Consider the following 23,724-nt stretch of genomic DNA (forward strand, 5'->3'; position numbering starts at 1 on the left):
TCATCAGAGCAAATGGTGGCTATTTTGAAGAAACTAGAATGTAAAACATGTTTTCAGTTATTTCACCTTTTTTTTGTTAAGTACATAACTCAACATGTGTTCATTCATAGTTTTGATGTGACAATCTACGCATGAAATGAGAAGGTGTGTCCAAACTTTTGGCCTGTACTGTGTATAAATGCAAGCTTCTGTATTTTATAAATATTGTATCGATATTTATTCTAAACATATACCAGAGCAGAGTTCTCGTTTTGAAATGGCAATTTACGGAAATTAAATAAACACATTTTTTTTGGGGTCATTTATTTTCGTTTCTGCTGATTGATATTTTAATTGTTGTTATAAACAAGGAATGTAAAATGAAAATCATGTTGTTTTATAGACCTAAGTATTGCTTCCCGGCACAAAAAAAAAGGACTGCTTTGTTTTTCAATTTTATTTCTGGTATTTCATAATGACAAACTAATCAGTTTTTGAAAAGATAAGTCCATGACCAAAACATTCACTGAACAAAAAAGCAGAACATATTTTTTATTTGACACCTTCTTGTACCAATTTGTTCACTAACCGGTGTTACATTTTGTGTTTTTGGTCAAAGTATTAATTTGTGTTATAGTATAATTAACAGTTTGTAGACCACTTTCACATTAATATAGATAAATAAATACATTTTAAACAGAAAATAAGTACAGACTGTGCAATTAAATGTCAAGTAAATATTAGCTCTTGCAGTCATATGATTTTATTTGTATTAACCCTATTTAGGTCTAAACCCTTATACTTAAATGTGATATTTCAACTGTTAGTGTTATTAGGTTTTGCAAGGTGATTTAATAATAGTGATTGTCACTGTTAGACCCCCTTTGTCTGTACGCCTGCCATATATCTACCATTGATTTGTCCAAGCATATAAGTGCCATGTTCTGCAGTTAATCGCAAATGTAATATGCAACCGACAGATGTCCATCGCATCCCAGCCCCATCCAATCGGCAGGCTGTGTTCGGTCCATGAAGACGACAACATGGTTTGAAGAACACCTCACGGAAGAGAACCAACAGTTCATGAGGAGGGAAATAGCGGAGGAATACAGGCAACAGACCGCTAACAAGCTTAACCCGCTAAAAGATGAGCCCTGGCCGCGACATAATTGGACTGAGGGTTTGTGTCCTGATGACTAATCGCTCGCTGATTGAGCTTTTTTAATTTTTTTCATCAACTTGGTTCTTATATTTTTTACATTCTCTGTAGGAAGTCGAAGAGTTGGGTTGGTAGCTGTGAAGTTGGGCATGGCTCCTCTCTGGACAAAAACAGGAGAACGACTTGTCGTCACTATGTTACAGGTATTTATCAGTACTTTTTCACATCAATAGATGTTGAGACATAAATCATCTGTTACAAGTTACATAACATACAAGTCTGAGCAAATTTCTATCCAGTATTTTCCGGACTATAAGGTGCACTTAAAAGCCGTTTTTTCTCCTCAAAACTCGACAGTGCGCCTTATAACCCTAATGTACGGAATAATTCTGGTTTTGCTTACAGACCTCGAAGCTATTTTATTTGGTACATGGTGTATTGATAAGTGTGAGCAGTAGATGGCAGTCATACATAAGAGATATGTGTAGACTGCAATATGAGTCACGTAAACAACACCAACATTTTATATGTTCCTTTGAAAATCATCATCATCGGCGGTCACTCGAACGAGTATGACAATCCTCCTGGTAGGGGTGTATCCCTTTATGAAGGATGCCTGTGCGTGACTTTGTTTAACGTGGGGAGACTGGTGCACAGACAGTCACCACACGATCCTTGACAGAATCGGGTCAGGGTCCAGTGGCATGGAGTCCAAGACAACTGGGGACCCTTTTCTGCTGCAGCCTTCTTCCGCCGTCGCAGCCATTGTGGTAGTTTTTAAATCTACCGTCTTCCGCCTGCTCCGCCGTTGAGGTCTTCACCGTATCCCTGGCTAGGGGGCAGTCATATACTAGGCCTTTGCCAAGGGCCACCTGGGATAACAGTAGTAAAGGGGTTAACCTCTTAGTGCCCCAAGACCCCATAGAGGAGCCTCCACTGCCGGATGCACTTAAACGTCATGCCCAATATAGAACATTACACATGGTGCTCAAAAATCTATCAAAATGTTTTAGTACGACTTTGGTAAGCTATGAAGCCGCACCGCTTGATATGCTTCAACATAGGAGTATTATTATGGTGTGTGTATAAGGTAAGACATTATCTGGCGTTTTGTTTCACAATATTATGCAAAATCAACTTTTCTTACCTTCTGGTACCTGCTGATCTGTATTTGGGATCTGCATAAGTCCTGAAAATTTGCGCAAATCCGCCTTTGTAGTCCGTGCTGACACCGTAGTCGATAAGCTTCTTCTTTTTCTCTATCTTCTTGATATGGGACATTCATCCTCCGCTGTTGCCATTTCTAATATAAAGTAGTGTAAAGTTCTTACTTATATCTGTCAGTAAACTCGCCATGAAAGCGCTAAAACAAACCGGTGTAGTGAGTTTACATTATTCACCCAAGGAACTTTAGTTATTAGAGAGTTCCGGTCGGACGGATTTTTAAAGTGTTGTTGTTTCCGGATGAGGAAATGCTGCTCCGTTATTGATTGAAGTAAAGTCTGAATGTCAATAAAACACTTAGCTCCATCTTTTGACACTTCTTCCACTCCCGTCCTTGCACACTACACCGCTACAACAAAGATGACGGGAAGAAGACGCTGTCGAAGGTGAGCCACGTAAATAAGACCGCCCACAAAACGGCGCATCCTGAAGCGACTGTCAGAAAGCGACTTGAAGATGATCTGTAAAACATCATCTATGCAACTTTTTGAGCAAAGAACCACCATTACATGTTATGTAGACCACAAGGAAGTCTTTTACATTTAGAAAAAAAATTAAAATAGTATGACTCCTTTAATCCGGTGCGCCTTATATATAAAAAAGATTAAAAAAAGACCATTCATCGGCAGTTCGCCTTATAATCCGGTGCGCCCTAGGGTCCGGAAAATATGATCCTGATTTAGTGCAGTTATTCTCTTAAATACATGGCTGTGTTTAAATCTAAGATCTGGAACATCATCATACATCTTTGGTTTTTGTTGTTGTTTTCAGGTTCAGGACTGTCATGTAATAAATTGCCTGTCTAAAGAAGAACATGATGGGCGCTCTGCTGCACTAATTGTTGGCGGAAAAAATGTATCACCATTCCACGTAAGAAGCTTTTGATTTTATGTCCTATGTATGCGCATTTTTGGGGTCGTCTTTCTTTAAAATGTAAGCATCATTTATGGTTTAAGTCATTTTCATTAAGGGCCACATGGCAGTTATGGCTGCCATCAGAGGGCCGCTTGTAACAGTGAATAATGTATGAATTTGCCTCTGGATTTCATTATTAATTATATAAATTGTTTTAAGTGATTGATTTGACATTAAAAACTTTACATTTACTAAATTTTACTGTAAAATATAGTGTTTTGTTTTTTTTAAATTTTACAACATTTTACGGTAAATAGAAAAACAGTACTACTGTTTTTTTGGGGAGGGGTTTTACGGAAAAAGCTGGCAGCTTGTTGCCAGAATTTTTGTGTTAAATTGATATTGGTTTTTACAACATTATATTGTTAATGGAAAAACAGTACAAGTTCTTTTTTTTACTCTAACAACTTAGCTGCCAGTTTAATTTAGCTGCCAGTTTTTATACCGTAAAAACAAATGTACCGTCTTTCCATTTACAGTAATACACCGTTAAAAACAACAACCGTAGATTTTACAGTCAAAAACTGGCAGCTCAGTCAACATAAGTTTAACGCAAAAAACAGGCTTTTTAAACATCAAATCATTGTTTCCCAAAACGTTATTAGTTAATGAGGTCTTTAGAGACAACAATCTTAACATCATTGGTCTCAGCGAAACCTGGCTCAAACCAGATTATTTTTTTCCCGCTTAACGAGGCATCTGTTCCTAACTATACGAATGCACATATTGCCCGTCCCCTTAAAAGGGGTGGAGGGGCCGCACTAATATACAATGAAAACTTTAACCTTACTCCTAACCTAAGTAATAAATATAAATCATTTGAGGTGCTTACTATGAGGTCTGTCACACCGCTATCTCTCTACCTGGCTGTTATCTACCGCCCCCCCTGGGCCCTATTCAGACTTTATAAGTGAATTTTCCGAATTTGTCGCTGATCTAGTGGCGCACGCAGATAATATAATTATAATGAGTGATTTTATTATCAGGCAGCACGGTGGGACGGGGGTTAGTGCATGTGCCTCACAATACGAAGGTCCTGAGTAGTCCAGAGTTCAATCCCGGGCTCGGGATCTTTCTGTGTGGAGTTTGCATGTTCTCCCCTTGACTGCGTGGGTTCCCTCAGGGTACTCCGGCTTCCTCCCACCTCCAAAGACATGCACCTGGGGATAGGTTGATTGGCAACACTAAATTGGCCCCAAGTGTGTGAATGTGAGTGTGAATGTTGTCTGTCTATCTGTGTTGGCCCTGTGATGAAGTGGCGACTTGTCCAGGGTGTACACTGCCTTCCGCCCGAATGCAGCTGAGATAGGCTCCAGCACCCCCCGCGACCCCAAAAGGGACAAGCGGTAGAAAATGGATGGATGGATGGATGCTGTAAAGAACAACGTAAATTGTATTGTCATTTTTATTAATTTGATAGGTAGTTTGCTGTAAAGTTAAGTATTTTTATTAATTTTTATTTAGACAAAAACATGGGACAAGCAGCAGAAAATGGATGGATGTTTGGAAAGTATGATTATATACTGTAAAATTTCTTGCAATATTGGATACTATTAAAGTTTAAAATGTATGCGATTTCAAGCAGTACATACATTTTTTTCTGTCAAAATGAACAAAATCCATTACATTTAGTGAGGAAATATGAAGTACTTTATTGACACATATCATTTCCAGGTGTTTGCGGGCCAGATAAAATGATGTTGCGGGTCTTGCAGGTCCCCGGGCCTTGAGTTTGAAACCTGTGGTTCAAGTGATGCTTGATTAAAAAAAGTTGTTTTATTCCTAGACAATGTTTTAGAGGTCCTATAGGGGCGGCGTGGGGCAGTGGAAGAATGGCTGTGCGCGACCCGAGGGTCCCTGGTTCAATCCCCACCTAGTACCGACCTCGTCATGTCCGTTGTGTCCTGAGCAAGACACTTCACCCTTGCTCCTGATGGGTGCTGGTTAGCGCCTTGCATGGCAGCTCCCTCCATCAGTGTGTGAATGTGTGTGTGAATGGGTAAATGTGGAAGTAGTGTCAAAGCGCTTTGAGTACCTTGAAGGTAGAAAAGCGCTATACAAGTACAACCCATTTATCATTTATTTATTTTTGTTGTAGAAAATTGTGTTGATATTTCTTTAACTGCTTATCATAGCCCACCTAAAATAGATTTATAGTATAGTAATGTTACAGGTAAGTAATGGTGTTAGCATTGACACTGGATTAAAATACAATCGAAAACAATAATTTGTATTTGCATTTGACAAAACCATGCAACACTATGAGTTCAGTGGCTACATAAACCATATATGAAGATTGTACATTATAGGGGCGCACAAAAACATTTATTTATCTTCGAATCCCGATTTTTATTTATTCCGATTCTAAATCGATTAAAAAAAATAATTATAACAAATCTTGTGTATAAAAAAAAAAAAAAAACGTTTCCAAAAGTTTGGACACACCTTACTCATTCAATGCGTTTTCTTTATTTTCATGACTATTTACATTGTAGATTGTCACATCAAAACTATGAATGAACACATGTGGAGTTATGTACTTAACACAAAAAAGGTGAAATAACTGAAAACATGTTTTATATTGTAGTTTCTTCAAAATAGCCACCCTTTGCTCTGATTACTGCTTTGCACACTCCCGGCATTCTCTCCATGAGCTTCAAGAGGCAGTCACCTGAAATGTTTTTCACTTCACAGGTGTCATAGTTTTGATGCCTTCAGTGACAATCTACAATGTAAATAGTCATGAAAATAAAGAAAACGCATTGAATGAGAAGGTGTGTCCAAAATGTTGGCCTGTACTGTATCTATTCATATATTATATTACTTTAATTTATTTTCACTTTAAAAAACACACATTTTTAAGGTGTGGCGATTTTTATTTAATTGTGTAGTGTTTGCGACTTCCTTGTTCACTTATGGAATCTGGTCAACTTCCTTTGTTTTTACTTTATCAAGTGACATTGAGGCCACATTGAGGCCTGTGTGCGTTTATACTGGAGTCTGATAAAGGTCATATTTTACTTGCAGTTTAAACAGTCAGCTGAAAAAAATCAGATTTCGTAAAAATCTGAATTGGGCCACTTAGGCCTCCAGTGTAAACGTCATCTTAAAGTCGATCATTTTAGTACATTGTGTGATTTATTTGCTTAATCCAATCCATAGTTTAGCTGGTAGTGAAAAAGCATCCATAAATTAGCCGCACCTTTGTACAAAACCCAAAAGCAGTGAAGTTGGCACGTTGTGTAATTTGTAAATTAAAACAGAATACAATGATTTGCAAATCCTTTTCAACTTATATTCAATTGAATAGACTGCAAAGACAAGATATTTAATGTTCACACTGAGAAACGTAATTTTTTTTGCAAATAATCATTAACTTAGAATTTAATGGCAGCAACGCATTGCAAAAAAGTTGTCACAGGGGAATTGTTACCACTGTGTTACATGGCCTTTCCTTTTATAGATGCAATACCGCCTGAGGGATCGTTCATCGTAATATCATCGCTTACGTGCAGTGATTTCTCCAGATTCTCTGAACCTTTTGACATACTTGCCAACCTTGAGACCTCCGATTTCGGGAGGTGGGGGTGGGACTGGGGCGTGGTTGTGGGCGGGGGCGTGGTTAAGAGGGGAGGTGTATATTGACAGCTAGAATTCACCAAGTCAAGTATTTCATATATATATATATATATATATATGGGGGCGTGGTCGGGGGTGGGACTGGGGCGTGGTTGTGGGCGGGGGCGTGGTTAAGAGGGGAGGTGTATATTGACATACATATATATATATATATATACAGGTAAAAGCCAGTAAATTAGAATATTTTGAAAAACTTGATTTATTTCAGTAATTGCATTCAAAAGGTGTAACTTGTACATTATATTTATTCATTGCACACAGACTGATGCATTCAAATGTTTATTTCATTTAATTTTGATGATTTGAAGTGGCAACAAATGAAAATCCAAAATTCCGTGTGTCACAAAATTAGAATATTACTTAAGGCTAATACAAAAAAGGGATTTTTAGAAATGTTGGCCAACTGAAAAGTATGAAAATGAAAAATATGAGCATGTACAATACTCAATACTTGGTTGGAGCTCCTTTTGCCTCAATTACTGCGTTAATGCGGCATGGCATGGAGTCGATGAGTTTCTGGTACTGCTCAGGTGTTATGAGAGCCCAGGTTGCTGTGATAGTGGCCTTCAACTCTTCTGCGTTTTTGGGTCTGGCATTCTGCATCTTCCTTTTCACAATACCCCACAGATTTTCTATGGGGCTAAGGTCAGGGGAGTTGGCGGGCCAATTTAGAACAGAAATACCATGGTCCGTAAACCAGGCACGGGTAGATTTTGCGCTGTGTGCAGGCGCCAAGTCCTGTTGGAACTTGAAATCTCCATCTCCATAGAGCAGGTCAGCAGCAGGAAGCATGAAGTGCTCTAAAACTTGCTGGTAGGCGGCTGCGTTGACCCTGGATCTCAGGAAACAGAGTGGGCCGACACCAGCAGATGACATGGCACCCCAAACCATCACTGATGGTGAAACTTTACACTAGACTTCAGGCAACGTGGATCCTGTGCCTCTCCTGTCTTCCTCCAGACTCTGGGACCTCGATTTCCAAAGGAAATGCAAACCAAACCAACCCAAACCATCAGTATGCCTTTTGATGATATTACGGACGGTAGATGGTGAAATCCCTAAATTCCTTGCCATAGCTCGTTGAGAAATGTTGTTCTTATACTGTTCTCACGCATTTGTTGACAAAGTGGTGACCCTTGCCCCATCCTTGTTTGTGAATGACTGAGCATTTCATGGAAGCTGCTTTTATACCCAATCATGGCACCCACCTGTTCCCAATTAGCCTGTTCACCTGTGGGATGTTCCAAATAAGTGTTTGATGAGCATTCCTCAACTTTCTCAGTCTTTTTTTGCCACTTTTTTTGAAACATGTTGCAGGCATCAAATTCCAAATGAGCTAATATTTGCAAAAAATAACAGAGTTTACCAGTTTGTACGTTAAATATCTTGTCTTTGCAGTCTATTCAATTGAATATGAGTTGAAAAGGATTTGCAAATCATTGTATTCTGTTTTTATTTACCATTTACACAACGTGACAACTTCCCTGGTTTTGGGTTTTGTATAAGCCGCAGAGTCCAAAGCTTGGTAAAAATGTAGCGGCACCTGTTTTTTACAGTATGATGTCGCTCATAACTTCAATTTTTTTAAACAGCCCATCATATTGAACGCCAGTTTACTCCACAATGTGGTCTACACGTCATGAGCGTCTTCTCGGCTCCTGATCTAGAGGTTTAATAATAACGGTGCTCAGCCAACACATATCTTCTCCAGTGCATTTCATGACCATGGAAAAAAAACAAAAATCATATCAGTGCCTTATGGAAATATAACTGGATTTTGGCAGCGAGCTCCTATCGGGACTTCCCCTGCCTTTTTATGAGCGTGGGATTGCATTCAGGAAATTGTACTCACCCTAGTCGTTTGTGTTTCATCCTAGCTGTCTAAAAATAAATGAAGCTCTATAGATTTCGCTGCTTTGTCCCACCAACAATGACAGATGTTGGCGCTTTTAATAAACTTGAAGGTGACTCGGACTACTTTGCAGCAGCGCCGAGTTGACGCCTATTTATTGACCTCTCCGCTTACCGTTGTTAGGATGCTTATGTAAAGAACGAAGGTGTGGAAGACACTCTCCTCCCGTCCTTTGTAATAAAGCCAGGTGTCCGTTGTGTCTTTATTGGACGGCTTCTTCTTGGAATTCCTTCCACGCTTCAGTCAGTGGCGGAGTTTGTCTTAGTGAGACACAGTTGGCAGGCTGACTCTCAGTCAACAGACGGGTAGAGAGCCTTTTGGAGTGACTGGAGGGGCTGAGTCGAGCGCGAGCAAAATGGCAGTCACGTTGCCAAGTGTGTATGTGTGTGTGTGTTCTTGTATTTCTACCCTTCTTGAGACATCAAGAAGGAAAAGTACCTTCCATATGAGGAGGTGTGAACAAGTGATGACATAAATCATGGTCCCAATAACATTGCATCTAATAGAGAATGTCTCATTTGCACCCCTGCTGGTGACATCTATCAAAATGAGGGTGGTCCCAAAAAGGAGGGATTTTTCAAATTGACTGTGTGTCGCTTTTAAAAGTGCTCCCCCTCTGGTCAACATATGTAATAACAAGTGTGTGTAAGAAATTAAAATGTGCCCCCTCTTGGCCAAAATTAATAGAAAAAATAAAGTAAATATGTATATAGAGACATACTGTAACATACTTGCCAACCTTGAGACCTCCGATTTCGGGAGATGGTGGGGGTGGGGGGAGGTGTGGTCCCGGGGGGGGCGTGGTTAAGAGGGGAGGAGTATATTTACAGCTAGAATTCACTTGACTTTCAGTGAATTCTAGCTATATATATATATATATATATATTTATATATATATATATATTTATTTTATTATATATACCGTATTTTCCGCACCATAAGGCGCCCTGGGTTATAAGCCGCGCCTTCAATGAACGGCATATTTCAAAACTTTGTCTACCTATAAGCCGCCCCGTGTTGTAAGCCGCATCTAACTGCGCTAAAGGAATGTCAAAAAAACAGTCAAATAGGTCAGTCAAACTTTAATAATATATTAAAACCAGCGTGATGTGGGCGCGCACGGAGTCGTATATCAACATGGACGGAGCTGCTGAAAAAAGCCACCCGGCCTCTTCGCGTAAACTTAAACTTACCTTAACCACTCGCTCATCTTTTCTTCATCCATCCATTCGAGTTAGCTTTTATGATGACGCCGGCTGGAAAGGTCTCTTTTGGCAAGGTCTTCCTTTTGAATATCACCATGGGTGGAAGTTTCTGGCCATTAGCATGGCAAGCTAGAACCACAGTGAAGGATGACTTCTCATTCCCTGTGGTGCGAATATTCACCGTACGTGCTCCCGTTGTATCCACAGTGCGGTTCACAGGAATATCAGTTGCTGTGAAATAGTAATCCGTGTGCGGATGGAGAGATTGCGTCTTTTCATGAACCGGATCCCTGTCGTTTAGTAGGAGCCATTTTGTGGTCTTTACAGATGTAAACACACAAAGGAAATAAAGTACGGTAATATCCGCGCGCTTTTTCTTCTTCTACGCGGGCGGGTGGTTGCTTACAGTAGAAGAAGAAGCGCTTCCTGTTCTATGGGGGCGGGTGCTTACCTTGGCGGTTGCTTGCGTAGAAGAAGAAGCGCTTCAAGTTCTACCGGGAAAAAAGATGGCGGCTGTTTACCGTAGTTACAAGACCGAAACTTTATGAAAATGAATCTTAATATTTATCCATATATAAAGCGCACCGGGTTATAAGGCGCACTGTCAGTTTTTGAGAAAATTTGTGGTTTTTAGGTGCGCCTTATAGTGCGGAAAATACGGTATATATGTAAATAAGAGAAATACTTGAATTTCAGTGTTCATTTATTTACACATATTCACACACATAACACTCATCTACTCATTGTTGAGTTAAGGGTTGAATTGTCCATCCTTGTTCTATTCTCTGTCACTATTTTTCTAACCATGCTGAACACCCTCTCTGATGATGCATTCTGCTTCGTCTCCTTGTTGCGTGCGCAGTTGTGCACGGCACTCTCTAAAAGCCCGAGATGTTATTGTCACATATGCACGTACAGTAGATGGCAGTATTGTGCTGTTTAAGAGTGTCACAACATTGCTGTTTACGGCAGACCAACTGCTTTACGGACGTGAAAACAGGCTGTCGACACGTCACTCAGGTCCGCATGAATTTCGGGAGAAAATTTGTCCCGGGAGGTTTTCGGGAGAGGCGCTGAATTTCGGGAGTCTCCCGGAAAATCCGGGAGGGTTGGCAAGTATGTACTGTAATAACGAAGTAAATAATGAAGATTGAAAACCAATTACAAACAAAAAATTCAGAAAAAAAAAATTAACTAAAAGCAGTCGTTTTCTCACAATGTGTCAACTTCTTTCTTATACAATTGGGAACAATTTCTCATATTCTTTTGGTTTCTGTAATATTGCAATATTTTCTCGTAAAATTATTACTTTTTTTTGTGAAATTTTTACTTTTTAATGCAAAATATTGACATAAATGTGTTTGTTGTTCTTGTAAAATAGTGAATTTTTTTGAGTAAAATTATGACTTTTGTCATAATTTTGCTGTGTAAAATTTTGATTGCTTTCATAAAGTCGCCAAAATTTTAAAGTTTTCTTATAAAATTGTGACTTGTCGAGTAAAATTATGACTCTTTTCATAAAATTGCCAACATTTTAAGCTTTTCTTGTAAAAATTTGCGACTGTTATTGAGTAAATATCCAACTTTTATCATAATATTGCACAAATGTTCCGTTTTTCCTGTAAAATCTTTACTTGCCTTGAGTAAAATGACAACTTTTATTATAATACTGTTTTTCTTGTGAAATTGTGACCTTTTTCTTGTGAAGTTCCAACTCATTTTTCACAACAAGCGTTTTTATATGTGCATAGTATGTATATATTATTAATGTTGTAAATACAAATCTTTATATATCTAGAAAGGATGGTCCTAAAGAGGTAGGCATTTTTTGGAGGTCTCAAGAAGGTAGTAAATACAAGAATGTGTGTGTGTGTGTGTGTGTGTGTGTGTGTGATGTGTATGTGTATGTGTGTGTGCGCGCGCGCTTGGCACCCGCGCAGTCCTAACAGGCCCGCTGTCAGGTTTTAAAATGCCAGCGTTTGACTGCAACTCACTTTTGGTTCTTCTTCATTACGTCCTCCCACGTCTTTTACATTCTCCTTCCTGTGTGTGTTTCCGTCTGTATGACTGACAGAGATCAGAAACGGCAATGGAGAAGTTCAGAAATGCAGGAGTTCCTCCAAAACAGAAAGTCAGCACCTTTCCAGTCTCGGACAACGCCATCATTAAACCAGGTATATATACACACGCACACATTTAATAACCTCCACCCACAAAAAAATAAACCACACTGCTTATTTTGGGTGGGTGTTTTTGGCCAGGCACTCCGCTATATGCTGCACATTTTCGTCCAGGCCAGTATGTGGACGTGACTGCCAAATCGTAAGTTCTGTTTATTCCCTTATTGACTTTCTTTCTTTCATCTTGGCTCCTTTTCTCCCATAAAAATGCCGCTGCCTTAAATACTGCTGAGCTGTCGGAAAATATCCCAGACTTATCCAGATTTAGTGCATTATTCTACCAGTAAATACGGATAACTATAGTTTCATTTATAGCAGGGGCCTCAAACTCACGGCTCCGGGGCTATTTGCAGCATGCATGCCCATATTCTGTGGCCCTCTACCAGAGGTGTGGACTCGAGTCACATGACTTGGACTCGAGTCAGACTCGAGTCATGAATTTGATGACTTTAGACTCGACTTGACAAAATGTAAAAAGACTTGCAACTCGACTTAGACTTTAACATCAATGACTTGTGACTTCACTTGGACTTGAGCCTTTTGAATTGACATGACTTGACATGACTTGCTACTTTCCCCAAAACCCAAAGATGAAAAAGTTATTCGGGAGCGCTCCGTATTTTTCATTGTGTACTTGTCTATCAGCGTTGCGTGTGTCAGCTGGTGTGCTCTCAGTACAACAGCCAATCAAATTACATCTACTTTGTTTTCATCACACAGCATTCATCCAATCAAATTGCAGGACAACCAACGAAGAAGACATGTCCAAACCACACGCCAGTGAACAAAAAATGATGCTTAAAATAATTTTGTTTGGGTATAAAAATTACGAGGTGGTCAACACAAAACGGTTTGCAGTATGCAACACATGCGGTTCCAAAATTACTGATGGCGAGGCAACAACTTCCAACTTTGTCCGGCATTTGAAGTTGCACAAAGAAGGGTAAGTTTTGAATGTAAGATAACGTTTATTGGCTAAGTAACGTGACTTTTATTTGCTGTGTAGTTAAATCAGTGAGGCTGTAAACTCACTGCTAACGTTATAACGTTATTGCAAACACGGGAATCTGTTGCAGTTCACTACCTTATTCATACTTTTTGTTCAGTGATTTTTTTTAAGCAGGGTTACGTTAGTCAATATATCACACGTAACGTTAGACGGCGGTCAGCAGCACCGCGTATTTTAGCCACCTAAAAAAAGACAAAAATAGTAAAATAAAGGTCAGTTAAAATGTATACTATATTATGAATATGTGTACCGTTTTAGCTAGCTTTCTGACATACTGTTGGTTGTTTACCTCAGTGGTCCCCAACCACCGGGCCGCGGCCCGGTACTGGTCCGTGGATCGATTGGTATCGGGCCGCACAAGAAATAATTTTTTTTTCTTTTCTTTTTTTAATTAAATCAACATAAAAAACACAAGATACACTTACAAGTAGTGCACCAACCCAAAACAACTCTCTCCCCCCTTTTGTTCTGGGCATTGAACATGAAGACTCTTCCTTCACTGTTCCGAGTGGCCATGAGAGTCTTGGCAGTGCCTGCCTCCAGTGCTCCAGTGGAGCGAGTTTTCAGCCATGGTGGCATCATACTACGCCCCCATCGTGCACAAATGACTGACAGACTCTTGGCTAATTTGGTCTTTTGCAAATGCAATGCAGCATAGGGCCCTGACATATAAAAAGTACAACTTTTTTGTTATGTTCACGTATATGTCATGTTTTTTCAATGTTAACACTTTTGTACAAATAAGTACATTTGCACTTTATTTTTCAATGTGTTTGTTCTGTAAAGGAATGAGTTAATGTTTAAAATGACTGGTTAATAGTGCTATTATAAAGTGCAATGTCAGCACAATTTTCTTTCCTGCAATTTAAAATGCACTTGTTTTAATAAATAAATACAGCGTTTGAAAAGCATACACAATCTGTGTTAATATATTAGTCTGTGGTTAAAAGGACTTGAAAGGACTCGAAACTCAAAATGCAGGACTTAGGACTTGACTTGAGACTTTCCAGTCTTGACTTTGGACTTGACTCGGGGCTTGCCTGTCTTGACTCGGGACTTGACTCGGACTTGAGGGCAAAGACTTGAGACTTACTTGTGACTTGTAAAACAATTACTTGGTCCCACCTCTGCCCTCTACTAAACTGAGCACAATAGCAAACACACACTGGGCAACACAAGGCGCAACTTCCTGTAAGTAAGTGGAAGTGTCAAAATAAGGGCTGTCAAAAATAAGTAATGTAATTAATCACAAAAAAATGATTGCATTAATCATGTATCGGTGCAGATTAATCACACAATGCTCCTTCACCTTGACCGCGGATGGTTACCTGAAAGGCGGTCATTGATCAGGTTAACACAGGTATGTCAAATTTGTTTTCACTGAGGGCCACTTCGCAGTTCTGGCTGCCCTCAGAGGGCCGCTTGTAACAGTGAGTAATAAATGAACATAAATCAGACCTGGGTAAATAAAGATATTTAATATGGAAACTGTAGCTGCCATTATGATGTGCAGTGATGTTTTCAAATTAGTCTTGAACTATATTTCAATGGTTGGAATCTGCGATTTTGCATTATATGCTAGTTGCTATGGTAATCTAATTAGTTACTATGGTAATGTAAATCACAGCAGCTCAGACGAGGCACCAAGCAGTGTGGGTGTTTGTTGCATTTTTGTTGCGTTTTGCTTGATTATAAAATATTGGGGTGTGACGTTCATATGTTGTCAATATTCCGTTTTTTATCGTTCATAGTTAGTATTGTAAATCCCACATTCTTTAGTTTCATGTCAATTCTGGGTGTCTCATTCAGTTATAAAATTTAAAATTCCATTCCGTTTTTTCAGGTGGTCTGTCATAACATTTTTAGCATTCAATCAGACATTATTGTGAGGTTTAGTGTTGGTGTTCCTAAAAATAAGACCCAAGCACACATACTGTACGGCAGATGTATATATATGTTAATACTAGTTAATAAAAACAGATTTGTTTTAATTGTAATTATACATTTTTGAGCCTTTTTAAAGGAAATCATATCATCATAGCAAATTACACTATCAAGTTTGCCCATGTTTTATTACATGTAGACTTTTAGTAAATCAGGGCCCAAGTGTATTACAATGTGTTCATGAACGATGGAGAACACAACTATGAGGGGCCGTTAGGGACATTATTCAGAATGACCTCTTACATACACTACTGAAATGCTCTCACATAAACAACTGAAATGTTTTTCTCTCAGACACACTACTGAAACACTCTTATACATACTACTGAAATGCTCTTACTTAAACAACTGAAATGTTTTTCTCTCACACACACTACTGAAACACTCTTATACACACTACTGAAACACTCTTATACACACTACTGAAATGCTCTCACATAAACTGAATTTTTTCTCTCTCAAACACACTGCTGAAACAGTCGTATACACACTACTGAAACACTCTTATACACACTACTGAAATGCTCTTATACACACTACTGAAATGCTCTCACATAAACAACTAAACATTTTTTCTCTCACACACCCTACTGAAACACTCTCATAATACTACTGAATTGCGTGAGAGAAAAACGTTTCAGTTGTTTATGTGAGAGCATTTCAGTAGTGTATGTAAGAGGTAATTCTGAATAATGCCCCTCATACACAACGCTACATCCATTCATGTATTTGTGGCGGGCTGCCATGAATACAGTAAACTTCGAAATGAATAAAGAGTGAGGTTCCACGTGGAGCTCAACCATTTCAACCCATCCAATAATACACAGTGCAGCAATCAATTTGTCTGTTGCACTTACACACTTTTCAGTCTGTGATGTAATTGTGTATGTTTGCATCTTTGTGTGTGTGTGTAGTATTGGCAAAGGCTTTCAGGGCGTAATGAAGCGCTGGGGATTCAAAGGTCAGCCAGCCAGTCATGGACAAACCAAAACACATCGCAGACCAGGAGCTTCTGGACCTGGAGGCGTAAGGAACACACTTACACACAGAATCATCGCAAAGCTACCGTATTTTCCAGACCATAGGGTGCACTGCCGATGAATGGTGTATTTTTGATCTTTTTTCATATACAAGGCGCACCGGATTATAGGGCGCATTAAAGGAGTCATATTATTATTATTTTTTTCTAATGTAAAAGACTTCCTTGTGGTCTACATAACATGTAATGGTGGTTCTTTGGTCAAAATGTTGCATAGATGATGTTTTATAGATCATCTTCAAGTCGCTTTCTGACAGTCACTTCAGGATGCGCCGTTTTGTGGGTGGTCTTATTTACGTGGCTCACCTTCGACAGCGTCTTCTCCCCGTCATCTTTGTTGTAGCGGTGTAGCGTGCAAGGACGGGAGTGGATGAAGTGTCAAAAGATGGAGCTAACTGTTTTAATGACATTCACACTTTACTTCAATCAATAACGGAGCAGCATCGCCTCATCCGGAAACCAGCACACCGGAAATGTGTCCCGTGAAAAACCGTCCGACCGGAACTCTCTAATAAATTACATTATTCCTTGGGTGAATAATGTAAACTCACTACACCGGTATGTTTTAGCGCTTTCATGGCGAGTTTACTGACAGATATAAGTGAGAACTTTACACTACTTTATATTAGAAATGGCAACAGTGGAGGATGAATGTCCCATAACAAGAAGATAGAGAAAAAGAAGAAGCTTATCGACTACAAAGGCGGATGCGAGCACATTTTCAGGACTTATGCAGATCCCAAATACAGATCAGCAGGTACCAGAAGGTAAGAACAGTTTATTTTGCATAATATTGCGAAACAAAACGCCAGATAATGTCTTACCTTATACACACACCATAATAATACTCCTATGTTGAAGCACATCAAGCGGTGTGGCTTCATAGCTTACCAAAGTCGAACTAAAATATTTTGATAGATTTTTGAGCGCCGTGTGTAATGTTCTATATTTTCAATGGAACATATAAAATGTTGGTGTTGTATATATTGCCATCATAGTGCAGCCTACACTTATCTCTCATGTTTGACTGCCATCTACTGGTCAGATTTATCATTACACCATGTACCCAAAAAAAATAGCTTCGAGGTGGGTAAGCTCAACCAAACTTATTCTTTACATCAGACGCACCGGGTTGTAAGGCGCACTGTCGAGTTTTGAGGGGGGGAAAAAAGGATTTTAAATGCGCCTTATAGTCCGGAAAATGTGGTACTCTAAAATGATAGACTGCTACGATTTGTTAACATATGCATTGTGTGCCACCCGTGTTCAGGATCCAGGCAAAGTTTTCAAAGGGAAGAAGATGCCGGGCCAAATGGGGAACACCTTCGTCACAGCGTACGCACTGAAGGTATACGCCCGCACATGAGTAGATACAAAAATAAAACCTTGTGTATCCATCATTTGAGTGTCATAATTCTCCCATCTCCGCCTCCTTCCAGGTGTGGCGCGTCAATACCAAGCACAATGTGCTGTATGTTAACGGCTCCGTCCCCGGCCACAGGAACTGCTTACTGAAGGTAAAAACATCACACACACACACACACACACACACACACACACGTCTGGTTAAAGTGATGTTTGAAGGCAGAGGTCAACCCCTGCAATGCTGCTTGCGGTACCAAGACAGGTGACCTTGCACCTGGAACGCAAAGGCTCACCTGCAAGCTCGTGTGCTACATCAGCAGAGTATGTTTATCTCTATATAAGTGTGTGTGTGTGTGTGTGTGTGTGTGTGCGCAGGGACGCACATTAATGATCTTGCTAATATCCACACCATCCATCTCCTTCCTGGCCATGCTGTGCCTTCCCGGGCGTGTGCGTGCCACGGCCTATGATTTGTTTTGCAGGCAAGCAATAATGAATACAAATGTGCGTCGCTTTTCACCTCGCACAGCCCTCTAAAGCAAGCACACACACACACCTGGACTCACTTCAGATTATGTTATCACAAAGGGTATGCTCGTAGGTTAATAACATTTGCTATTGATTCTTTTATTATCCCGCCAGGCCCTCTTGTCTCATGCATGTTGTCTTCAGATTAAAATGACATCTGCTACTAATATCGCATACGAACATACAGTATTTCTACATTTACAGTGCATTGGCATTAGCTCCACCAACACAATGTTCAATTTAAAAGTGCACTCCGGACCAGTGCTGAATAGGTTGTATTAGGGTTGTACGGTATACCGGTACTGGTATAGTATTGCGGTACTAATGAATCAAAAACGGTATGGCGTGGCGAAGTTGATAGAGTGGCCGTGCCAGCAATCGGAGGGTTGCTGGTTACTGGGGTTCAATCCCCACCTTCTACCATCCTAGTCACGTCCGTTGTGTCCTTGGGCAAGACACTTCACCCCTTGCTCCTGATGGCTGCTGGTTAGCGCCTTGCATGGCAGCTCCCGCCATCAGTGTGTGAATGTGTGTGTGAATGTGTGAATGTGGAAATAGTGTCAAAGCGCTTTGAGTACCTTGAAGGTAGAAAAGCGCTATACAAGTATAACCCATTTATCATTTATTTATCATTTACTGTATTCCAGTGTTTTTCAACCTTTTTTTGAGCCAAGGCACATTTTTATGGCGTCACATTAGTGCCAAAAATCCGAGCGCATAATTTCATGATAAATTATATTTCACAATTTTGCCAGTAAAAATACTTAACATATGACAATAAATGCAGTGTTTCATTCAACATTAAGTTGTAGATATCATCCATTTATTGGGGAAAAACATGTCAAATGTATCAAAACGCGAAATAACCATATGGGCAAAAATGTCTTTTTCTTCAAATACTAAAAATGTACGCTATTTTCAATAAAAGTTGAAAAATTGGCACCTTCTGTGACACATTGTCCTGTTTTTTTATGTTTAATTTTATTTCTACAATGTGCCAGTAAAAATACTTAACATAAAACAATACATAGTTTTTCATTCAACTTTATGTTGTAGTATCATCCATTTGTTATTCAAAACATGAAATAACCATACAGGCAAAAACATTTTTTTCTTCAAATACTAAAAATGTATGCTTTTTTTTCAATAAAAGTAGAAAAATTGCCACCTTCTGTGACACATTGTCCTGATTTTTATGTTTAATTTTATTTCTACAATGTGCTAATAAAAATACTTAACATAAAACAATATGTGTAGTGTTTTCTTCCACATTATGTTGTAGTATCATCCATTTATTACTCAAAACATGAAATAACCATACGGGCAAAACATTTTTTTCTTCAAATACTATAAAAATGTATGCTTTTTTTCAATAAAAGTAGAAAAATTGCCACCTTGTGTGACACATTGTCCTGTTTTTTATGTTTAATTTTATTTTCACAATGTGCCAGTAAAATACTTAACATAAAACAATAAATGCAGTGTTTTCTTCCACATTATGTTGTAGTATCATCCATTTACATATAAGGAACGGCGTGGCGCAGTGGAAGAATGGCCGTGCGCGACCCGAGGGTCCCTGGTTCAATCCCCACCTAGTACCAACCTCGTCATGTCCGTTGTGTCCTGAGCAAGACACTTCACCCTTGCTCCTGATGGGTGCTGGTTAGCGCCTTGCATGGCAGCTCCCTCCATCAGTGTGTGAATGTGTGTGTGAATGGGTAAATGTGGAAGTAGTGTCAAAGCGCTTTGAGTACCTTGAAGGTAGAAAAGCGCTATACAAGTACAACCCATTTATCATTTATTTATCATTTACTATATTCCAGTGTTTTTCAACCTTTTTTTGAGCCAAGGCACATTTTTATGGCGTCACATTAGTGCCAAAAATCCGAGCGCATAAAAACTGTTATCGCACGCTGATTCTCCACTTCGAGCGCGCGCATGACACCCTTTTGCGCGTGCGTGGTGCCTTTTTGCGCGCGGGCGCGACACCTTTCTGCGCGCTCTCTGTGTACTTCTGGCATCTCTCCTCGCGCTGTCATGTTTCTTTTTGTCACTTTGGGGGCGGGTATGCTTAGACGGCCCCTTCTTTCTGATTGGTCAGGCGAAAAATGCTGAAAAATGCTCAGAGCCAATCAGAAGTATAGCAGGGCGGGTCATCGTCAATATGTATCAAGATTTACGGAGGAAGAAGTGGATAAAAAAATGTCGCGCGCTGATGAAGGTTATTTCATAGCACATAAACACAATACAGGGTAATACAAAATGTGAGCCAAATAAATAATAAGACAACAAACACCATAATCACATCTTTCAGCCAGAACTGGTCCACCAGCAATAACATTATTTTATATTTTCACTTCTTCTTGAACATTTGTTTTCTAATTTATGGAATTTCTTTTGATTCAGCCATAAAATTAATGAAATAATCTTTGAATTTTGTTTTTAAAATGTTGAAAATAGCTTTTAATAATGTATTCTGAAACAGTTTAAAATAATCAGAGAACTGACTAACACTGACCCTACACAACTATGTTGCACAATTAAGTCTTTTTTTTTTTTTTAAAGCGAAAGAGGTAATTTCAACAGGTACAGCATCCTATGTCATATCTACATGTAATAAGATTTGTAACAAGGCAAACCGTTTGTAAAATGGTCGAAAATCGAGCAAGTTATGGTAATTTAATTAGTACATGTACCATTGACATCAATGTAATGATTGAGGTAAGATGGCTACAACGTTGCTACGCTGGAGAATGATTGGTCTTACGAAAAATGCTCAGAGCCAATCAGAAAGAAGGGGCCGTCTAAGCATACCCGCCCCCAAAGTGCCAAAAAGAAACATGACAGCGCGAGGAGAGATGCCAGGAGTACACAGAGAGCGCGCAGAAAGGCGTCGCGCGCGCGCAGAAAGGCACCACGCGCGCGCAGAAAGGCACCACGCGCGCGCAGAAAGGCACCACGCGCGCGCAAAAGGGAACCACGCGCGCACAGAAAGGCACCGCGCGCGCGCAAAAAGGCACCACGCGCGCGTAAAAAGGCACCACGCGCGCGTAAAAGGGTGTCGCGCACGAAGTGGAGAATCAGCGCGTGATAACAGTTTTTATGCGCTCGGATTTTTGGCACTAATGTGACGTCATACGTTTTTTTCATTGAAAAAAATGCGGAGGCACACCATCAGCAGAAATCATTAAAAAACGAAACTCAGTTGACAGTAAAAAGTCGTTGTCGCAATTGTCGGATACGACTTTAAACCATAACCAAGCATGCATCACTATAGCTCTTGTCTCAAAGTAGGTGTACTGTCACCAGCTGTCACATCACACCATGACTTATTTTGAGTTTTTTGCTGTTTTCCTGTGTGTAGTGTTTTACTTCTTGTCTTGCGCTCCTATTTTGGTGGCTTTTCCTGTTTTGTTGGTGTTTTCCTGTAGAAGTTTCATGTCTTCCTTCAACGCTATTTCGCGCATTTGTGTCAGGTTCAAACACTGATGACATCTAATAATCAGACAAGAAGCAAGGAATCATGCAGAGACAGAGTTCAATTTAGCTCGAGGAGACACGTGTTTTGGGCTGTATTCAAGTTACACATCCAAACTACGTTCTCAGTGGCCTAGTGGTTAGAGTGTCCGCCCTGAGATCGGTAGGTTGTGAGTTCAAACCCCGGCCGAGTCATACCAAAGACTATAAAAATGGGACCCATTGCCTCCCTGCTTGGCACTCAGCATCAAGGGTTGGAATTGGGGGTTAAATCACCAAAAATGATTCCCGGGCGCGGCACCGCTGCTGCCCACTGCTCCCCTCACCTCCCAGGGGGTGAACAAGGGGATGGGTCAAATGCAGAGGACAAATTTCACCACACCTAGTGTGTGTGTGACAATCATTGGTACTTTAACTTTAAAAGTCAAGCCTGCGCGCCTCCTCTATTTATTTGGAAGGGCCCTATTACATCACTGAAGCAGTCGCCGACAACTCCAGTTAGACACAATATATGATTATAGAATAAATACAAATTAGTTGACGGAGGTCATATCGCCTTGTCTCTGCTCTGTCTGCGTCACGGCGGTGTTCGGACTTGGCAGCCAGCAGGCCAAGTCTGGACACAACACTGATAAAGTCGACTGGCAATCTTTTGGACTGCCAGCTTTGCACAGATACAAAAATACCATTTCAGCACAATTGACAATAATTTATAGCAATGGCCCTTAAGCATAAAGTTAGTGTGATAATATATACATAATTATTCTAACAATCTGCTTTGTTTTAGCAGTCAAGACTATTTAAGTTGTTGCTATCCTTCTTTGTGAGGACATTGTTGATTGTCATGTCATGTTCGGATGTACTTTGTGGACGCCTTCTCTGCTCCACATGCTGTAAGTCTTTGCTGTCGTCCAGCATTCTGTTTTTGTTGACTTTGTAGCCGGTTCAGTTTTAGTTTCATTCTGCAAAGCCTTTCCTAAGCTTCAATGTCTTTTCTTAGCGGCACTCGCCTTCTGTTTATTTCTGGTTTAAGCATTAGACACCTTTTGGCCTGCACGCTGCCTCCCGCTGTCTGCATATTGTGATCACGAAAAAGCAATTAGCTACCTGCTGCCACCCACTGATATGGAAGAGTATTACACGGTTACTCTGCCGATCTCTAGACAGCACAGACACTCAACAACGGCACATTATTTGCGGATTATAATTACTGGTATGCAAAAAATATTTTTAACCCAAATAAGTGAAATGACTTAATCTCCCACGGCACACCAGTTTGCACAGTGGTTGAAAAACACTGCTATATTCTGTTTGAAAAGTACCGGTTCCCAGGCATGATGTCACGTCGTGACATTGCTGGTTTTACGAGCAGAGGAGCATGTTCGGCAGCGCACACACACAGAGTACTTACAAGCAGACACAGTGTGTAGACAGAAAAGGGAGAACGGATGCATTTTGGTCTAAAAACTGACGATAAAGGTGAAGTTATAACACTGAAACGCCGTCCGGAAGAGGTGCTTTAAGACATGGCTCGCTAGTTAGCAGCTAATTTCCATCGGCAGTGTTTTAGCTACTTCTAAATCACTAATCTTCACCTCCATGGCGACAAATAAAGTATGTTTCTTACAAGTACCATTATCACTGCGAGGAATAGCTAAACATGCTTCACTACACACCGTAGGAGGATACAATAGCTCACTGGCGTCACCGCTAACAAAAGCTAGCGCGCCTGAATGTAAACATTGGTTGGTATGTGCTTTTAGCGGTAAGATCTAGGCCTCTTGAGTATTTGGATAGTTCACACACTGTTTGCCGCACAGTAGCCATGTTGGTTTGGTTGATCACCACTTTGTCCGTCAGAAAAAGTCACATGACTGAACACCACCTATTTAATCCAGTTCAACATCTGTTTCTGACCCTTCTAAAGATATGATTGGATAGGATATAATCAGGCTTTTCCTCGTGATCGTTTGTCTAGAACAGGGGTCGGCAACCCGCGGCTCCGTCTTTGATCACTCCGATGCGGCTCAGCTGCATACTTGCTGACCCTCCCGATTTTTCCGGGAGACTTCCAAATTTCAGTGCCTCTCCCGAAAATCTCCCGGGGCAACAATATTGAGGGCGTGCCGTGATGGCAGTGCCTTTAGCG

The 23,724-nt window shown here is 40.2% G+C and overlaps 1 protein-coding gene across 1 annotated transcript in view; it reads left to right on the forward strand.

The window, feature by feature from the left end:
• Window positions 1-23,724, forward strand: part of mrpl3 (mitochondrial ribosomal protein L3) — a 30,188-nt gene that overhangs the window by 453 nt on the left and 6,011 nt on the right. The window contains exons 2-9 of the mRNA XM_061983262.2: window positions 960-1,159; window positions 1,250-1,341; window positions 3,134-3,232; window positions 12,108-12,207; window positions 12,295-12,355; window positions 16,081-16,192; window positions 17,476-17,553; window positions 17,645-17,722. Of these exons, the coding sequence (XP_061839246.1) occupies window positions 960-1,159; window positions 1,250-1,341; window positions 3,134-3,232; window positions 12,108-12,207; window positions 12,295-12,355; window positions 16,081-16,192; window positions 17,476-17,553; window positions 17,645-17,722 (820 nt within the window). The remainder of the gene's footprint in view (window positions 1-959; window positions 1,160-1,249; window positions 1,342-3,133; window positions 3,233-12,107; window positions 12,208-12,294; window positions 12,356-16,080; window positions 16,193-17,475; window positions 17,554-17,644; window positions 17,723-23,724) is intronic.

Source organism: Nerophis lumbriciformis, linkage group LG21, assembly GCF_033978685.3.
Source record: "Nerophis lumbriciformis linkage group LG21, RoL_Nlum_v2.1, whole genome shotgun sequence".
Taxonomy (NCBI): domain Eukaryota; kingdom Metazoa; phylum Chordata; class Actinopteri; order Syngnathiformes; family Syngnathidae; genus Nerophis; species Nerophis lumbriciformis.